General features: G+C 55.2%; 4 protein-coding genes and 1 non-coding gene across 5 annotated transcripts in view; 4 read left to right on the top strand and 1 right to left on the bottom strand.

Moving 5' to 3' along the window:
- Nucleotides 1-29: 29 nt before the first annotated feature.
- On the top strand, nucleotides 30-2,392 carry PTSG_09377 (uncharacterized protein; the record flags this gene model as incomplete). The annotated part of the gene is made up of 8 exons (XM_004989576.1): nucleotides 30-215; nucleotides 473-640; nucleotides 794-867; nucleotides 1,092-1,215; nucleotides 1,410-1,500; nucleotides 1,665-1,720; nucleotides 1,845-2,053; nucleotides 2,311-2,392. 8 exons carry the CDS (start codon nucleotides 30-32, stop codon nucleotides 2,390-2,392), a joined length of 990 nt encoding a protein of 329 aa, XP_004989633.1.
- A 293-nt stretch (nucleotides 2,393-2,685) lies between these two features.
- Nucleotides 2,686-12,380, top strand: PTSG_09376 (uncharacterized protein). Its single transcript, XM_004989575.1, has 13 exons — nucleotides 2,686-3,101; nucleotides 3,416-3,467; nucleotides 3,690-5,378; nucleotides 5,678-5,814; nucleotides 6,188-6,610; nucleotides 6,927-7,462; nucleotides 7,765-8,714; nucleotides 9,008-9,451; nucleotides 9,741-10,372; nucleotides 10,637-10,816; nucleotides 11,058-11,175; nucleotides 11,411-11,593; nucleotides 11,881-12,380. The coding sequence occupies exons 1-13, from the start codon at nucleotides 2,971-2,973 to the stop codon at nucleotides 12,088-12,090; spliced, it is 5,685 nt and encodes a 1,894-aa protein (XP_004989632.1). The 5' UTR covers nucleotides 2,686-2,970; the 3' UTR covers nucleotides 12,091-12,380.
- A 340-nt stretch (nucleotides 12,381-12,720) lies between these two features.
- On the bottom strand, nucleotides 12,721-12,792 carry PTSG_20146. The gene has a single exon. It is a non-coding gene; the product is annotated as a tRNA-Gly (tRNA).
- A 36-nt stretch (nucleotides 12,793-12,828) lies between these two features.
- PTSG_09375 (uncharacterized protein) lies at nucleotides 12,829-16,048 on the top strand. Its single transcript, XM_004989574.1, has 9 exons — nucleotides 12,829-13,041; nucleotides 13,377-13,433; nucleotides 13,574-13,711; nucleotides 13,930-13,981; nucleotides 14,148-14,196; nucleotides 14,428-14,650; nucleotides 14,853-14,929; nucleotides 15,141-15,225; nucleotides 15,597-16,048. The coding sequence occupies exons 1-9, from the start codon at nucleotides 12,862-12,864 to the stop codon at nucleotides 15,885-15,887; spliced, it is 1,152 nt and encodes a 383-aa protein (XP_004989631.1). The 5' UTR covers nucleotides 12,829-12,861; the 3' UTR covers nucleotides 15,888-16,048.
- Nucleotides 16,049-16,331: 283 nt separating this feature from the next.
- Nucleotides 16,332-19,640, top strand: part of PTSG_09374 (uncharacterized protein) — a 4,106-nt gene continuing 797 nt past the window's right edge. The window contains exons 1-5 of the mRNA XM_004989573.1: nucleotides 16,332-16,644; nucleotides 17,253-17,673; nucleotides 17,994-18,157; nucleotides 18,349-18,528; nucleotides 18,809-19,640. The exon at nucleotides 18,809-19,640 is cut by the window's right edge and continues 797 nt beyond it. Of these exons, the coding sequence (XP_004989630.1) occupies nucleotides 16,485-16,644; nucleotides 17,253-17,673; nucleotides 17,994-18,157; nucleotides 18,349-18,528; nucleotides 18,809-19,640 (1,757 nt within the window). The 5' untranslated portion in view covers nucleotides 16,332-16,484. The remainder of the gene's footprint in view (nucleotides 16,645-17,252; nucleotides 17,674-17,993; nucleotides 18,158-18,348; nucleotides 18,529-18,808) is intronic.

Below are 19,640 nucleotides of genomic sequence, written 5' to 3'. Positions count from 1 at the left end.
ACACTCAACCAACCAACACATCGCACATTATGGCGTGGCGTGCTGTTCCCACCTTCACTACCTCACCCGCGCTCACGCTGTTACTGCTTGCCTCGCGTGACACCACAGAGTATGCAGCCAAGTACGGTCTTCCAAGCGAGGGCAATGTGGTGCACAAGGCTGGATACATTGCCAGCCTCAACTACCAAACACGCACGCCCAACTGGGTGCTTCAAGTGAGTCAGTGCGCTGCCTTGCACCTTGGCCCCATGATCTTTGCAAAGCTCCTTGTTCAATCTCTTAATACGCACTGACACACACACACACACACACACACACACACACACACACACACACACACACACACACACACACACACACACACACACGCACACACACTGACACACACGCACACTGGCACACTGACACACACTCACTCACTGACACACACTCACTCACTGACACACACACTTCCACGACGTGCACTGTGCAGCACTTGACAAAGGACCTGCAAGAGGAGGTGCATGCACATCGGTCATCGTTCCCCTTCTTCGAGGATGAAGCAGTGCCGTCCCTCTTCCGCGCACAGCTGCGCGATTATCAGCGCTCGGGCTTCAGCCGCGGTCACCTCGCCGCCGCCTCAGACAACAAGTTCAGCGAGGTGTGCTTTCGTGTGTGCATGTTCGTATGCATGTGTGTATGCACGTGTGCGCGTGTGTATGTCCGTGTGTTGCGTGATCAGAGAATCAGCAGTCCAGAGCCGGGTGTACTCACAATGCTGCTTGCCCCTCCTGTGCCTTCCATGCACACACAGGCAGCCATGCGCGATTCATTTGCGCTGTCCAGCAACATTGTTCCACAAGAGATGTCCATGAACGGCTGTGACTGGTGTGTATGTGTGTGTGTACGTGTGTGTGTGTCTGTATCTGTGTGTGTCTGTGTGTCTGTGTGTCTGTGTAGGTGTGTGTGTGCGTGCTTCTTTGCCTGCTGTGCAAGGGCTGCTCGTGCACGTGCGCGCTCACGTCGTTGTGCGTTGTTGTTGTTGTTGCCATATCACGTGCTGTACATGTGCACTTGTCTCACCGACACGTTCCCGTCACCCACACCACCAGGCTGCGGCTTGAACGCATGTCGCGTGGCTTGACCAACAAGTTTAAGCACGTGTTTGTTGTGAGCGGGCCGATGTACCTTGCAGAGAGGGATCACACAAACAACTGTATGGCTGTCCGATACCAGGTGAGCACGGCGTGCGTGCTTGTATGTGTGTGTATGCATGTGTATGTGTGTATGCATGTGTATGTGTGTGTGCATGTGTGTGTGTGTGCGTTCGTGATGGTGTGTTTGTGTGTGCGTGCATATGTGCTGTAACAACACGCTCACTGATTCGACACACGCACACGCACATACACACACACACCCTACTCCTTCAGGTTGTCGGTCCAAACCAGGTCGCAGCACCAACACACATGTTCAAGGTCATTCTAGCGGAGAACGACCAGGGCGAGGACCGCGCCGTTGCAGGTGAGTGCATGTCTGTGCACGTGATGTGATGTGCGTGTACATGTGTGTATGTGTGTGTTTGCATGTGCGTCTGTGCATGATACGCTGCATCTTCAAGTGTGCCAGTCAGATGCGTGTGCTTGCCACTCATCAATCCCCGGACCTCCACACCTGCCCTCCGTCAGCCTTTGTGATGCCCAACCGGCCCATCCGCGACAACGAGCCGCTCTACCGCTACCAGGTGTGTTTTGGCTCGTGGCGCTGCAAGCTAAGTGCTTATTGCGTGTGTTGTGTGCCGCGTGTTGTGCATGGTGTGTAGTCAGCACCAGCCTTTCCAAAAATGACCTCCATTCACACACACACAGGTGCCGTTGGTCGAGCTCGAGCGCAGCACGGGATTGCGCTTCTTCCCAAAGTTGGACAGGTCCGAGTTGACCCGCGACGTGTGTGTCACCGCCGGTTGTGAGCATGTCGGTGACGAGCGTGTGCTGGCGTGGCGCCGCTTCGGTCTGCTCAAGATTGCACGCAACATTGAGGAGCTGGACAGTGTCTGGGCGCAGTGCGAGCAGACTGGGTAAGTCTCACGTCCTTTGCCGTTGTCGTCGTTGTCGTTGTCGTTGTCGTTTGCGCAGTGCTGTTGATCTGTTTGTTGCTGCTTTGTTTATGCGTGCTGAACGTTTGTTCGGTGCCAACCCCAACACAACAACACACACACACACACACAACACAACACAACACGCACACACACACAACACACAACACAACACAACACAACACACAGTCTACACTTACCTCAATCATGCTTGTACTTCCCTGTTTGGCTCGCTTCAGGTTTGAGCGCGACTGGGTTCGAAACATGTACAAACGCGAGTATGACAAGCGCAAGGCGCAGCTCGAGCGTGGCGCCAAGTAAACCGTGTCCCGATCAATGTCCAGTGAGCCGGTTCATCTCGGTCTGTGCGAGTTGGTGAGTGCGTGCGTCGTGCACGGACACACACACACACGCACGCACGCACGCACACACACACACACACATACACACACACACACACACACACACACACACACACACACACACACACACACACACACACACACACACACACACGCACGCACGCATGCAGAGTAAAAAGGAGGAGCACAATCGCGATGACGCCAGAAGTTTGCATTTCCTTGATGATACGGCAAAGTTTCGCGTATACCCCTCAATAAACGACACCACCCAACACCTCACGTTGGTTGCACGCCCCACCCTCACATACCACACACGCACAAACGAGAAACAAACAAACAACAAACACACCAACAAAGCAAAGCCAACTAACAGGCACACGCACGCGCTGTGTGTTTTGCTCCTCCTCCTCCTCGTTGTCTCACAGCTGCACCGGCAACACAACCCCTCCACTCCCAAGCTGTCCTCCACTTGACGCAGTGGCAGCAGCACCGAGACACGACACAAAGAGGCACGGCGTGAACGTGTGACCATCTCACATGGAAGCACGAAGAAGGAAGATGAACAGGTGTCGCCGTGTTTGCGCGGGCACGCTGGCTGCTGTCGTGTTGATGCTGATTTCTTCAATTGGAGTTCTTCCCGCCAATTCGGCAGCCTCAACACCAGAAAGGTGAGATGTTGGCGATCTTCGCTGCTAAGTACAATTGGTTTGTCAAGGCAAGAGCCTACCGACCTATCTTCCTGTCTACCTCTCGTTCTTGCTGATTTGACCCGGTTTCGGTGCTCTGCACCGAATGATTGTTGTTCCAGTCGCTCTTGTTGCTGGTTCATGAGGCGTGTGCGGTGTACAGTACCTTTGTGCTCCCCCTCGTTTGGTTGCTCGTTTGCGCGCTCGACATGTGTCCAACAGCAGCGACTGACACACGAATAATTGTGTGTGTTGATGTTTCTTTGCATCTCCTGGTTTGTGACCTGCGTGTGCAGCTTAACACACGTCAATGCTGCTCACGACAGGAATCGGCGGGTCCTTGAGCTGGTATGTGTTGTGCATTCCCTGTTCTAGTTCTTCACGCTGAATCGGTTAAAGTCTGCCTTTTCTCGATGAACGTGTCATGGTCTTGGATTGGCTTCCATATCCAAGACATGGAGAGCAGTCTCTTGGTGATTCATCCTCCCGCTGATGTGACATGACGTCCCTCCCCATACTCACTCACACGCACACGCACTCACACGCAAACACACACGCACACGACTTAAGCCGACCCTTTCCGGCCTCGGTGCCAGTTGGACAAACCTCGCTGGGTCACCTTTCATCTTGTTGTCCTGGGGCACGCTGCCAGAAAACGTCATCATCACGGGCTTTGTGGTGCACGTGCAACCGCTGGCACCGCAGCCAACCACCTGGGCATACGGCCAGGCAACCTTCGACGTCGCGGTTTTGAATGCGGACACTGATACGAGCGACTACGCGCTGCCAAGCGCGCTGACGGTGCCTTTTGTCTCCCACAACATCGCCGTGGCTATCAATACGACACTGGGCATGGGACCAGACGCCACCATCCAGGTTAACCCAGCGTTCACCGTCCCCAGCGGGCAGCCGCGCTCCGTCGGTGTTGCACTGCCACCCGAGGACCCAACAACATACCCGCAAGCCTCCGACGCCCTCCTTGTGTCGTGGACAGTGCCAGCAGATCTGTGGTTCAGCGCCACGCCCATCCGCGCCTTCGACATCACGGCAACACCAACAGTGTCTGGGTCTGGGCCAATTGTGAGTGCGCAGGTGCAGGTCACTTGGGCGTTGGAGACCAGTGGTGACGAGGAGGTGTTTGAACACGTCATCACGGCGCTGCAGCCCGCCACGACGTACAAGGTGCGGGTGTATGCTGTGGGGTTGGAGGGCGCCCGCAGCATCTCCTCCGCAGCCAAGTTGGGCACCACGCGCGAAGACGTTCCTGACGCCGCACCGACCGGTCTCACAATCAACAGCGTGTCCACGAGCACGATGGAGCTGTCATGGAACGAGATGGACGTATCAACACCAGGCAGCAACGGCGAGATTATCGGCTACAGTATCCATGAGACGGTGGTGGGCGATGGCTGTGAGACAAACACCTGCGCACCCGCCGGACCGTGTCAGGAGACACCCACTTGCTCGTTTGGCGAATGCATGTACACGGACAAGCCAAACTACGCGGCGTGCGATGACGGCGACAGCAGCACCATCCATGACCGTTGCATTGACGGTGTTTGTGTTGGGAGGGGGGTTGGCGTGCACGTGACCGAGCAGCCCGTTGCGCGGCAGACCAGCATTGCTCCCTTCTCCACGATGGGTGGGGGCGGATTCATGCCGCACCTCAACGAGTTCTGGCTGTTGGATGGCTTGAAGGCAGACAAGATTCATCGCTTTGCGCGTGACGGTGCACACAGGGGCGAGATTGCGCTGACAAACACGTCGCTGTCGTGGCCGCGACAGCTGTGGGGTGAGTTTGACACGGCTGAGTTCTTCACGGCTGAGCCCGATGCCGGTGCATTCGTGCGGCGAGGGCCGTATCCATCGTTGGAGGAGGCGTGGAGGATAAGCGGCGTTGCGGTTCGCGGCATCGCAGCAGACGACACCAACGTGTACTACATGAAGGCCAACAGCACTCAAGTTGTTGTGATGCGCAAGGCCGATAAGCTTGTATTGGGAATTATCTTTCTCTCGGGCGGCATCGTGAGCGACGTGGCAACCTTCTACAGCCAACTCAACTCGGGTCTCCTCGCCGTCGTCCGTGACAAGCTCTATCTTGCGTCGGGGAGAGCCCTGTATCGATACAACCTCGCTGATGGCGTGTTTGACGGCTTCATCCTGCGCACAGACGTGAACACGCTCATCCCTTCCGTGTCGTTTACCGGTCGTGACATTTGTGTCACGTCTGACTTTGACGCAAATATCTTCTGCTATCAGGTGAGTGTGTTCGTCTGTGTATTCGTCTGTGTCTGTGTGTGTGCTTGCGAAGAGTTCTTCGTTGTTGGTTTGAGACCCACGCTGGTGCTCCTTTGAGGAGCATGAGCATGAAATCTGGGACCTGAGGCGTCGTACTTTGCGCACTATGCGTGCTTGTACCATCGTGTTGATCAGGACGCACCTGTCGTTGGATCTCACCAGCAAGTGTTTATTGTGACCACCACTCCCACCACCACTTATCCACTGCGTATGCATTACCACACAAACACGCACATGTGTAAAACAAACACACGCCGCAGGTCATCTCGCACAACATCTGGACAGCAGATGAAACGCCGCACCTCTTGGACATCGTGGATGCCTCCACCACTCACACCTTGCAAGCACGGACAAGTGTTGTTGGCGGCGGCTTCAACCCGTGGGCAAACGAATTCTGGTGTGTGTGTGTGTGTGTGTGTGTGTGTGTGTGTGTGTGTGTGTGTGTGTGTGTGTGTGTGTGTGTGTGTGTAAAGAGTTGTCTTGCACTGTAACTGATGGCTGCGGTGGGTGCATGACAATGTCACGTCCAGCGTTCACACCACGTACCCGTGCACGTAGCGGGCGTGTACATGCTTTTTCAAGCGACCCACACAAGCACACACACACACACACACACACACACACACACACACACACACACACACACACACACACACACACACACACACACACACACACACACACACACACACACACACACACACACACACGCACTCACACACCTACCGTTTGCTCACCTCTATTCTTCGATTCTCGTCTACACTGCACAGGTATCCTGGGTACTGCGGAACAACCGTACAACGCATGAACGTTCATGGGGATGTTCTTGGATCCTTCACGCCAGTTGCCTTTGCGGGCTGTGTTGTGCAGCTGTGGAGCGACTTTGCGTCAGAGACCTACTACCTTGCGTCAAACACGCAGATTCTCAAGGCGACGTGGCCGGATCACGAGCTTGTGTGGTCCTACGCGATGCCAAGTGGTGTTGGTGGCGTCACAGCTGACGGCGCGAGCGTGTATGCCATGGGCGTGGCTGGAGACATCGTGTACGTCCTGAGCGCAGTCGATGGCTCGCTGCAACAAACCCTACAGCTGAGTGGTGCTGGTGGAGACGCATTTGGATTTCTTCTCGGTGGTCTTGTGGCCATCAACGGCAAGCTCTATCGTGGTGATGCTCTCGACAACACATTCTACAGGTGCGGTTGCGCAAGCGATCGTGGTGCCTGTGTGTGTCATGTATGTGTCATGTGTGGTTGTTTGTGTGCATGTATGTCGTGTGTTTTGTGTGCATGTATGTCGTGTGTTTTGTGTGTGTGTGTGTGTGTGTGTGTGTGTGTGGACACATGTGTTCGCTGTGTCTGTAGATACATGTGTGTGTGCGTGTGTTTACGTGAATACGTCTCTGAATGCTTGTTGGTGGTTTTGGTTGTACCCGATATCCCACAGTCTCATGCACCAAAGTGCAACCTATACTCACATTATTGCTTTCGCTGCCATTGCTTATGCTACCAGGTATGACCTGAGTTCGGGCGCTTACGACAACCTCAAGTTTACCGTGCCCCACCCCATCTACACCACCTCGTTCCAAGGACGGGACATTTGCGTGAGCAGCGGCAACAGCACCACCGTACACTGCTACCCGATTCTGAGCGACAACGTGTACTTTCCGTCAGCATTTGGATCGCCTTCTCTCGTTGTCGGCTCTGCCATCCTGGACGACAGTAACAACAAGGCGCTCTCGGCGCTGCTTCCAAACCGCTATTTCCACCGCTGCTACTCTGGAAGTGCTCACGGATTCAGCGCTGCAACATTCCACGCGCAGTGTGACGACAAGGGTGTGACGCTTGTCGTAGCCAGGCACACCAGGACAGGTCGCGTGTTTGGCGGGTTCACGTCACTGTCGTGGAGCGCGAGTGGCGATACGTACCAGCTTGATCCATACGCGTTTCTCTTCACCATTGTCAACGGCAGCGCATACCGAACAGACACGCAGTTGCAGGAAGGCACCGCCGCAATTCGCACGGAGTCGTCGTTGTGCCCTTCGTTTGGTGCGGCAAAGGAGAAAGGGCGAGCGTGTGTTGCGTGTGTGCATGTGTGTTTGTGTTTATGTATAAGTATGAGGGTGTGCCTCTGTGTGTGTGTGTGTGTGTGTTCGTCTGTGTGTCTGTGTGCTCACTCAAGCACTTGCGGTTTGAGTTGAGGTGAGAATGCATAATGTGGTACAGTCACTATGTGTGCCCTGTGCCATCTCCACCTGCCTCACCAAACACACACACACATACATACACACGTACAAACATACATGCAACGCACACATGCACAACACATTCAACATTGCACACATTGAAAGGGGACGATTTGGTGCTGGGCGCAGACTGCCAAACAGGGACAGCAACCGTGGACTCTTTCAGCATCACCACGGGCGCATACACAAACACGTGGCTTGCTGGCGACAGCAACATTTCCCTGAGCAACATTGAGGTGTTTTACCAGACGGCAGATGCGTTTGATCTCTGTGACAACGTGCAATGCGCCGAGTTGGAATGCGCTGCCGAGAACACCTGCCTATTTGGCGTCTGCACCCCAGTGGACGAGCCCGACGGGCTGCCGTGCGACGACAGCGACAGCACGACCGCATTTGACGCGTGTGTGAGCGGCAAGTGCGTTGGTGCTGCGCATCACTCCACTTCACCATCGTACACGCTGGCGAACCTGCGTGCGGGGTACGCGTACACTGTGCAGGTGAAGGCACACACGGCAATAGGCAGCGGACCTCCAAGCAGCAGCGTTGCCGCTGTTGCCACCACGACCACCACGCCCGTGCCGACGACCACCACTGCGCCCAAGAAGTCCAAGTGCAGCTGCCCAAGCGAAGTCCTTAACGGGGTGACGTGGCCCGCGGTTGTTGGCTGCAACGCGGTGTCGAGTGTGCAGTGTCCATCAACCTCCCGCCCGCTTGTTGCGACGCGCACATGCACGAAGCTGAATGTGCTTGGAGCCGTCAACAGCACCGCGTGCAGGAACGACCGCCTGTTGGAGCTGGCGACGGAGGCGTTGAGCCCGACGAACGTTGCGCAGGTGGCAACGAGCCTGAGCCAGGAGACGACAACAACAGAGTTTATGGGCGCTGAGGATGTCAAGGCGGTTGTGAACGTGATTGGGTCTGTGAGCCGCGTGCTGAACGCGTCGCTCTCCGAGGAGAGCGTGAGGAACATCACCACGAGTCTGACATCGACAATCAGCAACATGCTTGCTGCGCCGAGTGCAGCCCTCAAATCTGCTGAAGCCAACATCACCAGTGTAAGTGCCATTGTATGTTGTGTTTGCGCTTTGTTTGCGTTTGTTCGTGTGTGTGTGTGTGTGTGTGTGTGTGTGTGTATTTGTGAATTTGAGCTGAGGTGCGATAAAGAGCGAAAATGAGTGAAGTGAGCGACGCATGCGTGCTTGTGCGTGTATGTTTCCCAAACTTGAGCCTTTGCATGTCTCGCTCCCTAACTCAAACACACACATACACACACAACCCACGCGCCAAACATCTGAATGTGTGCTTCTCTCACGCACTGCCGTGCACCGCCATGTGGTTGCGACAACAGAGCGGCTCGTCTGCGTCGCTACCGTCTGCGTTTGCAACGGCGCTGGGCAGCATTTCCCGCGCGCTGCCGGCCAACTCATCTTTTATCATTGAGCAGCAGAATGTGAAGGTCGCTGCGTTCAACTACGGCACGAGCCAATCGCGTGTCGTGTTTCCACCAACCGTGGACAGCGCCGACAGCTACTGGGACGATGACGACAGCACTGCCAGTGGCAGCGGCAGCGGCAGCACAGAGTCACGCCTTGAACTGTCCCCTGCAACGCCGACGTCGTACTTCAGCTTTGCTGTCTACGCGTCGCCACGCCTGTTTCTGAGCGAGGAAACGGTCGAAGAGGAGACGGCGGAGTTGCAGCAGAAGCGGCGGGACAAGGGCTTGCCGTTCATCTCCTCTCAAGTCATCCTGGCCCAGGCAGACTCGGACACGCACCAGCCCTTTAACGGCACAGTGAGTTGGCCGGCGTGATGTGCTGTTGTTGTTGTTGTTGTTGTTGTTGTTGTTGTTGTTGTTGTTGTTGTTGTTGTTGTTGTTGTTGTTGTTGTCGTCATTGTTGTTGTTGTTGTTGTTGTTTAAGTCGTTGTTGTTTAAGTTGTTGTTGTTGTTGTTGCTGCTGCTGCTGCTGCTGCTGTTGTTGCTGCTGTTCTACCATTCGTTTGTGTGCGCATCCCATCCTTAACAACCACCACTCACCTGCTCGTCACCGCCAATCTTCACTGTGCCACCCCTCCGTGACCAGATTCGTTTCCGTGTGAACAAGACCGAGGCACCAGCAGAGGGCGACGATGATGCGTGCGTGTTTTGGCAGTTTGATGGAGACGACACCTCGTCTGGGTCATGGCAGGGCACTGGCTGTGCGCGCACCAACACCACGGGACTGCCGCCCTCGGTTGTTGAGTGCGAGTGCACGCATCTGACCAACTTTGCCACACTGACGTCGCCAAAACCGCTTTCGAGCACGAACAAGCTCGCTCTGGACATTATCACGATTGGCGGCGTGGTGGTGTCTGTTCCGTCAATGCTGCTGACCGTTGCGGTGTTTGCCTGGTACCGCAAGCTGCGCACCATTGGGCGCATTATCACTATGCACCTCTGCATCAACCTGTCGACAGCACTGCTACTGCTGGTGCTGGGAACCGGTGGCGGACAGGGCAAATCGCAGTGCACAGCCGTGGCGGCGTCGTTGCACTACTTCCTGCTCACCTCGTTCACCTGGATGCTGATTGAGGGCATTCACCTCTACAAGACCTTTGTTGTCGTCTTTGACAACGGCAAGACGGATGCGGCCAAGCACGCCAGCTACGCCGCCATCGCTTACGGTGTACCCGCCCTCATTGTGGCCTGCAGCGGCGGCGCACTTGGCGCAGATGAGTAAGTGCACTGTGTTGCTGTTGATGGTGATTGTGATGTTGACGCTGGTGTGATGGTGGGGGTGTTGTGTGTGTGTGTGTGTGTGCGTTCTTGTGAGAGTGAGAGTGAGAGGGAGGCGTGATTGTGTTGGTTCTGGTAGGGGTGGTGTGGGACTCTCCTTCGCAGTGGTGATGTTGCCGCTAGCAAAGATGGTGTCTAGCTGCTCAGCTAACATTTCCACCACCACCGCCACCGCCACCACCACCATCACCACCTTCTTCATAGGTATGTCAACTACGACGTGTGCTGGCTCAAGTGGAGCAGCGGCGCCATCTGGGCGTTTATTGCTCCGCTGGTGGTTGTCGTTTTCCTCAACATTGTCTTCTTCGTGCGGATTCTGCGATCGGTCTTGGGCGTCGGCATGACCAACAGCGACAGCAGGAAGCGTGCTATGCTCATTCGAAGGTGACATTTCCCTCTGTTCCTTGTATGGGGAGGCAAAGTGATTGTTCAGAGTGGCCAAGCGATCTGTTTGTTGTGTGTGTGTGTATTTGTGTACGTCTGCGATTGTGTGTCCTTGAGGGTGTGTGTTTTTGTGCATGCTTAGCGTGAGTGATTTTGGCTTGTGGCATGCTTGCGTTCGTGCTGTGATGCCTGTCCATAAGCTCATGACAAAGCGCACCACACACAACACCATACCCAACAGTGCCAAAGTCAGTGCCAGCTTCTTCTGCGTCATGGGCATTACTTGGGTCTTTGGAGTCGTGGCCATCTCAGGGAGTTTGGAGACGCAGTATCTGTTTGCAATCCTCAACGCTTTCCAGGTGCTTGTGTGTGGGTGGGTGTGTGTGTGTGTGTGTGTGTGTGTGTGGGTGGGTGTGGGTGGGTGTGGGTGTGGGTGTGGGTGGGTGTGTGGGTGTGCGGTTGTTGCTGCTCCCTTCACCATCTGCATGCGTGTTTGTGCTGTGTGCACGTCAAGTGTCACTTGGAGGTTCTTTGTCACAACCCACGCACTCATGGGTGTTGTTTGTCGGCTTCGTGGTGGCATGGCCGTTGTAGGGCTTGTTCATCTTTGTGTTCCACTGCGTGCGGGACAAGACGGTGCAAGCCACGGTGAGAGGCAAGCGCGAGCAGTTCCACAGCCACATGACGCGCGCATCCAAGAAGTTGCCGTCGTCCATGAAGACGACACAGGAGCTCAACTGGCGCTCGGGACGCAACGGCACCATGCCCCACACTTCGGTATACTGCTGGCGCTGCTGTTGTTTAACGTTGTTGCTGTTGTTGTTGCTGTTGCTGTTGCTTTGTGTGTGTGTGTGTGTGTGTGCAATGTGTGTGTGCAATGTGTGTGTGTGTGTGCAATGTGTGTGTGTGTGTGCAATCAGTGCTTGTATCAAGGGTCGTGGTCATCAGCCATGTGTCGACGACTGCCACAAGCACAGGCTGATGATTTCCTCGGGTCACTCACACCACGACTGTGTATGTTTCGTTTGTGCTCTGAAATGCTGCAATGTTGCAATGTTGCGCAGTCCCTCATCAGTGTGCAGGAGATGAACGAGATTCCGTCGTCTATGGCATCAACGCAAGTAGAAGAGTTCCCTTCATCCATTGCGTCCCGCAGCCCAACCAGCGAGCGCGAGGAGCTAGTCGTGGAGAACGCGAGCCAGGCCAGCGACCTCTCACGGCGGGAATCGCGCGAGTTTGTAGAGGCTGTGTTTGGCAAGAATTCCGTCAAGTAGACGGGATGGACGGAGTAAGTGGAAGGAAGGGGGATTGGGCATGAGCTATGTACCGAGTGGGAGCGTTGCTTTGTCTCTTTGTTTTTGACACACCGCGCGCGATGCATGTTGTTGTGTTGCTTTTGATGATGAGCGGATGGCGGCTTGCAATTGCTTGTGTGAATAGTGGTGGTCTGGTGGTGTGTGTGCTTGCGTGTGTGCTTGCGTGCGTGTGTGTGTGTGTGTGTGTGTGTGTGTGTGTGTGTGTGTGTGTGTGTGTGTGTGGAGAGAGAGAGAGAGAGAGAGAGAGAGAGAGAGAGAGAGAGAGAGAGAGAGAGAGAGAGAGGGGGGGGAGCTACATTGTTGACTGCTCGCGCTGGGCACAGGTTACAGTGGTTACAACATTTTGCAGTACACCAATGACCAATAATAATGTATCATCCATCATCTGGGCATCGATTAGATCGACCACCAAACAACGGAGCGCAGCAGTGGCGTGAACTCTTGAACTTGGGCGACGAGAGACAGACAGAAAAAGAGGTGGCTCGGGCCCCTTCGCGCGTGTGTGAGGGAGTACCATGGCCTTGCTTCCTTCCTTGTGTGGCTTACACACACGCAGCTGTGCCACCGCCGTCGAAAAGAAAAAAACCGTACGCTCACCGGGAATCGAACCCGGACCCCAACCGTGGGAGGGTTGGATCCTAGCCATTGGACCATGAGCGCTGGTGATGTTTAACGGAGACGATTTGCTTTTATCAACGAGACCACAACTTCAAGCCAAGCAAAAGGGCGATGGAGCCGTTGCCTGTTGAGGATTTGAAGGCGTTGGATGCGTTCATGGCGGCGGAGGTGGAGCACAACTGTCGACCGTGTTGCTCGTCGCGTACTCGCCATGGCATGGTCACGTGTGTTCGATTCCTCGTCCACACATTCATCTGGGTAGCAGACAACCTCATGTACATGCTGGGATGGGTAAGTATGTGCATGCATGCGCTTGTATGTGTGTGTGTGTGTGTGTGTGTGTGTGTATGAATGCATGCGTGTGTGTGCGTTTGTGTCCTCGTGTATGCACGCGCGCACATGTGTCCTTGCCCTCTTTCTCTCCCTTGGCTCCTTACCTCTCCACCTTGCATGCTTCCACATTGACAGAGTCTCTCCATGTCACGCACTCACACCCGCACTCAACCACACTCACCCCCCCCCCACACGCACACACTCTCTCTCACTCACACACACTCACTCACTCACACACTCTCTCGCCTCCTAATGCCGTCTTTCTTCCCCCTCTCCTCCCAACTACTCTGCAGGTATTCGTTCCACTGGCGTGGGTGCTCATCGGCAGCATCGTGATTGCATGGTACAAGGTGAGCACACTCACGATCGTCGTGTGCATCGATCATCGTGCTTTCCACTGCCAAGTTGTTAGTCCATCTCTGCCACGCACAACCTGCACGCATGTGCAGATGATGCCTTTCACTCAAATGACGTCTGGCTGCGTGCGCAGGTGCTGGCGCCGTACATACAACAGGAGACGTCCTCACTTGGGTTTGCCGCACATGTCGTGTTCACCCACTGGCTTCTCATCAACATCATCTTCAACTACCTCATGGTTACCATCACCAGCCCAGGCTACCCACCCAAGGTACCACTTTGTGTGCGCCTTTGTGCCTGTGTATGTGTGTGAGTGAGTGAGTGAGTGAGTGTGTGTGTGTGTGTGTGTGTGTGAGTCTAAAACCTCGACGTCTACCGCTCTGTCTCTGTGCCTACTCTCTGTCTTTCTCCTCCCCTCTTCCTCTGTGTGTTGGTACGCAGTTGCCGTCTTATCATCGCCACTATGCCATGTGCTTTTGGGTTCTGCAGATGAGACTCAACGACATCATGCTGCAGCCGGGCGAATCCTTTTGCAAGAAATGTGCGCGCGCATGTGTGCGTGTGGCTGCTGCTGCTGCTGTGTGTGTGTGTGTGTGCGAGTGTGAGTGTGAGTGCACTTGTGGCTGCGTTGCTCTCTGTCTCTCTCTCTGTGCGTGCGTTAGCGCCCAGTGTTGCGTCACACTCCTTGTCACAATGCTGCTTTGCAGGTGACAGTGTCAAGCCAGTCAGAACGCATCACTGCAGCGTGTGCAAGCGGTACGCAGACGCCTGCCTGCCTGCCTGCGTGTGTGTGTGTGTGTGCGTGTGTGTGTGTGTGTGTGTGCGTGTGTGTGTGTGTGTGTGTGTGTGTGTGTGTGTGTGTGTGTGTGTGTGTGTGTGTGTTTGTCAAGTTGCGCCTGCTACACGCCCCACCCAATGAAAGTTGCCCGTGCCTCATACAGCCCCTCCCCCCCCCCGCTTGTTTGCTCATCACCTGCACATGAACAGCTGTGTGTTGAAAATGGACCATCACTGCCCTTGGGTCCACAACTGCATTGGGTTTCGCAACCACCGGTACTTCTTCCTCTTCATGGCCTACCTGTGGGTCGGGTGCGTGTATGTGGGCGCGGTGTGTGCGCCCCTGTTTCTCCTTCGCTACCGCTGGCGGTTCCACTACGACACGCTAACAAACGCCGACAAGATTGAGATCCGCCGCCTTCTCCTCGCTGGCGTGAGTTGTGGTGTTGTTGACGTGTTATTGTGTACGTCTGTGTGTGTGTGTGTGTGCGTGTGTGTGTACTTTTGTGTGAGAATATGTATGTGTGCGTGTGTGCTTGTTGCAGTTGCTGATGGATGTCATGCCATGCTTCTTTGCTCATGATTTCGTCTCGCATTGTGTGAATTCCAACTGCGCATCTCCTCCTGCTGCCCAGTACCTCGGCCCCGTTGTGACGTTCGCATTTGTCCTCACCGTCGCTGTTGGGATTGCACTCGGATTGCTGCTCTTCTGGTAGGATCAAGCTGTGTGTGTGTGTGCGTGTGTGTTTGTGTGTGTGTGTGTGTGTGTGTGTGTGTGTGTGTGTTTGTGCGTGGGAGGAGGAGAGGTAGCTGCTTGTCCCTGAGTTTGCCCCTCTTTCTCTGTGCCTCTCCTTCACGCTCACATACTCCCTCACCCACATGTGTCTTCACTTCGTTTGTCGTCGCCCATGCCCCACTTGCAGGCACGTGTATCTCGTCTCGCGCGGCGAAACGACCATCGAGTACTATGCCACGTTCAAACCAGACCAAGCAAAGAAGGACAGGCCGGTATGTGTCTGTGTGTGCAGTTGTGTGTGTGCGCGTGCGTGTGCGTGTGCAGTTGTGTGTGTGTGTGTGTGTGTGTGTGCGTGTGCAATTGTGTGTGTGTGTGTGTGTGTGTTTCGTGTTGCGTGCACACCGGCTTGCCCTGCACGTGAGCCAAACCTCCTTCTCCTCTCTCCTCCCGTACCTGTTCCTCCACAAATTTTCACTCGTACACCTAATGTGTCAGGCTTACCACACACACTCACACTCACACTCACACGCTCACACTCACACTCACACACCCGCACTCACTCACACTCACACACTCACACTCACACACATACACACATACACACACATACCAAACACACACGTGCGCGCGCGCGTGTCTGCAGGTGTATTCTGCACCACAGCAGCGGCACACGATTGGGCAGCGGTGGCGTTTGTTCTTGGGCATTGACGGTGGCAGATCCATATGGGGTGTCCTGCTGCCTTCCACCTTTCGCCCCTCGGGTGATGGCATGACATGGACTGTGGCGAGCAGTGACGGTGGCACCGGCACGCTGGCCAGCAGCAGCAGCAGCAGCAGCAGCAGCAGCGGTGGTGGTGCTCCCACTGGTGATCGCAGCAGTACCAGTTCTTCATTGAGCGCCCCTCCCTTGGCACGCAGCCATCAATGGGTGTGAGTAGTGACAGAAGGAAATGTGTGATGTGCGATGTGATGACAGTGTGAGACCAACCCCAATGTGAGAATGCCAATGACATTATGATGATGACATGTCATCATCAACCCATCTTCGTGACGTGAACAATACCTCTTGCTCTAGCAAAATAAACGACCCCAAACCTCCGTCAGTCTGGTGTGCCTGGCGGTGCCACATTCGCAAGCAGCCAAAAGCTCACTTGCTTGGCAACGTTTGTTTGTTGCGTTCGTTGCTTTTTTCTTGTTTGTGTTTTGTGTGTGTGTGTGTGAAAATTTGATTCACGTCACGGGCAGCGAAACTGTGCTTTGCTTGCATAGTTGGTGGCCACCCACCCCGCGCTGACGTGAAGCTGGCACGAAAGTTGACGTGCGCACCCACACACAAGGGCAACCCACAGAACCGACCAGCCTCCCCAGCCACTCACACTCACACTCACACTCACACTCACACTCACACGCTCACACCCACACGCACACACAAACACATTTCGCCAACCACAAGCCATCCATCACCAACCCGCATATTATCCAACCAGTCAAGTAGGCTGCCCGTTCCTGGTGAGCGCACACGCGCGCGTGGATGTGTGTGCAAGAGCAGCAGCACCCCGAAACAGCAGCACCAGCTACACCAACAATGGGCGATGAGAGAATACGCAGCAGCACAGATGAGGCTGCATCACCCTCCCACAGCCGCTCAAGAAGGCAATCCCAAGCCATGCCGCGTGTGCGGGCTTCTGTCGGTGCGTTTTGATTTTGACGGTTGGGGGAAGGGCTATTGTTGTCGGATGGTGGGCGCACGCCTTGTCTCGTGCTGTGTGCTTGCGCTGTCCTTTGCACCCATGCGTTTGGCACGGGCTTGGAACTGATGGTGTAGGCATCAGTCCATTGCGGACGTGATTCATGGTGGTGGTGTTGATGATGGTGGTGGTGGCACTTGCGGGTGGTGGTTAGCGGGTTGGGTTGATGATGATGATGATGTTCGAGCCAACAGTTTGTTGTCATGAGATGCTTGGGTGGGTGTGTCAGGTTGTACGTATTGCTTATGGATTCGTGTTAGTGGTTGATGGTTGGTGGGGCGTTGTTGTTTTGTCTGGTGTGGCTGTGGTATGGTTGTGCTTTCTCCCGCATTGCAACCTTTCCGCCCCCCATCCCATGTTGCCATCTCCCTTCCCCCCATCATCTGCTTTCCTTCTCGCTCACATTCTTCTGCCCTGACCGCAACTTTGACTTACCTCGCCGTTGTCTCCACCCACCATACCACCACCACCACCACCACCAATTATCAACCCCCCCCCCATCAACACACACACACACACGTGTATGCCCTGGCCAACTTGTTGTGTTGAAGACCTCTCCGCTGCTGGCTTCTCGGACGAGAGCTCCGCATCGCGCTCAACAAGCCGTCGAAACTCAAGCCTCTTCCCCTCAACACAAGCAGCGACGTGCCCCAAGCCCGCATCGTTCTTCCACCCTGCACCTGGCGCTGCTCGCAGGCGGTCCGGCCACCGTCGCAACAAGTCGTCCGATTTGACCATCGAGCTCATGCGCTCCACACAGGGCGGCATTCACAACAGCAGCGGCAACAGCAACAGCAGCAGTACGTACCGCCGTCACCCCGACGACCACAGCCCTCACGATAGCTCAGAATTCGGCGCCCTCGACGGCGGCAAGCGGTTTGCATACAGCATGCAGAACCTTTCCAAACTGACATCTCCTTCCTCGCCACTCCTGCGAAGGCGCTCCAGCGGCGTGCCCGCCCCTCCAACAAAGTGTGTTGTGTTGTGTTGTGTTGTGTTGTGTTGTGTTGTGTTGTGCTGTGCTGTGTTGTGTTGTGTTGTGTTGTGTTGTGTGTGTGTCTCTGTGTCTATGTGTGTGTGTGTGTGTGTGTGTGTGTGTGTGTGTGTGTGTGTGTGTGTGTGTGTGTGTGTGTGTGTGTGAGGGGAACCTCAAGAATCCACTCCCCGTTTCGTGCTGGATAATCTTGTCCATCGTCACGTCATCCATGTGCTGTGCAACCGACTCTTTGTCTCCTCTCATACACTCCTTCCCCCCTTCCAACTCACGCGCACCCTTGCTCGTCTCTGTGTAGGTCGTTGTTGGAGCTCTCCAAATCCATTGACGGCCTGTCGAAACTGCTGCAGGAGCCCGGCCCTGCTGCGCCGCCACCACCGGCACCGTCACGCCGCCGGCGCTCGTCCCTGCGCCCGCTCTCCGACGCAGTTCTCTACGTGGACACGGGCGACGATGTGGATGGTGTGTTGTCGAAAGCGACTGCAATGCCACATGCCCCGCACAGCTGATCGTGCGTGTGTGCGTGCGTGTGTGTTTGTGTGTGTGCCCTCAGTTGTACTCGTTTTAGTGAGTGCAAGCCCAAACACTCATGCATGTCACATCATGTCACGTAACACACACTTGAACATGCACACACAAACACACGCATACAGACAATGAAACGCTCAACATTGCGACCTCGGAGCAGTTCTCCAAGTATAACAAGCTGCCGGGTGTGCCGTCCCGCTCGCGGCGTCGCAGTAGCCAGGTGCCAGATGCAATGGAGATTGACTCGCGCCTCGTCCTCGGACCCATTGGCACAAACGACCACAAACTCCCTGAATGGGTGGAAGGTGAGGCGTATGCGAACTTGTGTGTGTATGCGTGTGTGTGCGTGTGTATGCGTGTGTGTGTGCGTGTGTGTGTGTGTGTGTTTGGCGTGTATTTGTGAGGTACATCGATGTAGGTGCGCGTGCTGCTCTGTACATGTGGGAAATTCCGTTCTGCCACCGGCTTTGAGACACCCTGCTTTTCCTCACATCAACTCCCCCCCCCCCACACACACACACGCACACACACACACACACATATATATATATATATATATGCACACACGAATAATGTTTCTGTCAGAACACATGCGTGACATGTCCATGAGTCCGTCGCAGATGCAAATTGCACAGGAGCGACTGCTGGCACAGGCGGCGGGCGAAGACAAATTCACGCACACACACCCAGATGATGCTGACAATGATGATGATGATGATGATGATGGTGATGATGAGATTGGACCTGACCTCGCGTTTACGTTCAACAGTGCCGACTTCCACCCTGACGACAGTGACGTGGATGATGACTTTTTTGGTGATGGTGATGATGAAGATGATGGCCACGACAGCGTTGGCAATGGCACCCGGTTTGAAGCAGCGGAGGGCCAGGCGTTGGTTGACCGTGGCGTGTCTCCCACGTTCGTTGCACGTGCAAACAAGATGCGGCAGACGGCACGGCAAGCAAGAGTCTCCCTCTCGCGCACGTACAACCTCTCTGCTCCCGACAGAATGAGTGCACACGCGTGGGGTGACGGGCAGGGCCTGGCTGATGGCGATGATGACAGGGATCACGCCGCCCACAGCACGACGCGGCGCGACAACGTTGGCGACAGTGACAATGACGATGGCGACGAGGACGGTGCTGTTGATGGCAGTTATCCTCGTGATGATGGGAGCAGTGGTAGTGACCGTGACGATGCTGTGTCCGACATGTATGGAGAGGAAGTTGGTATGGACTGCCCACACCCGCGCCGCCGCGCGCAGTTTGGTCTCGTCCCCACGCACAGCAGCAGCGACAATGACAGCAGCGACAATGATGGCGATGAGAATGGTGGCGGTGATGGTGATGGTGGCAATAGCAGTGGTGGTGCTGGACACGATGGCTTGAGAGACGGGCGCGATGGTGCCTGTGGTGA

This window comes from Salpingoeca rosetta, assembly GCF_000188695.1.
Source record: "Salpingoeca rosetta unplaced genomic scaffold supercont1.28, whole genome shotgun sequence".
In the NCBI taxonomy this organism is placed as follows: domain Eukaryota; class Choanoflagellata; order Craspedida; family Salpingoecidae; genus Salpingoeca; species Salpingoeca rosetta.
Note: the sequence above shows the minus strand (reverse complement) of the source record. Positions and strands in the feature narration are given on the sequence as shown.

What these genes read in the sequence shown, in the direction of transcription:
- PTSG_09375 (XM_004989574.1), top strand. Translation starts at nt 12,862, where the DNA reads ATGGAGCCGTTGCCTGTTGAGGATTTGAAGGCGTTGGATGCGTTCATG. An exon ending in TCATGTACATGCTGGGATGG is followed by an intron (nt 13,042 to 13,376) that starts GTAAGTATGTGC and finishes ACTACTCTGCAG; the next exon opens with GTATTCGTTCCACTGGCGTG. An exon ending in CTCGGATTGCTGCTCTTCTG is followed by an intron (nt 14,930 to 15,140) that starts GTAGGATCAAGC and finishes CCCCACTTGCAG; the next exon opens with GCACGTGTATCTCGTCTCGC.
- PTSG_09376 (XM_004989575.1), top strand. Translation starts at nt 2,971, where the DNA reads ATGGAAGCACGAAGAAGGAAGATGAACAGGTGTCGCCGTGTTTGCGCG. An exon ending in CTCGACAACACATTCTACAG is followed by an intron (nt 6,611 to 6,926) that starts GTGCGGTTGCGC and finishes TTATGCTACCAG; the next exon opens with GTATGACCTGAGTTCGGGCG. An exon ending in CGTGCTATGCTCATTCGAAG is followed by an intron (nt 10,817 to 11,057) that starts GTGACATTTCCC and finishes CATACCCAACAG; the next exon opens with TGCCAAAGTCAGTGCCAGCT.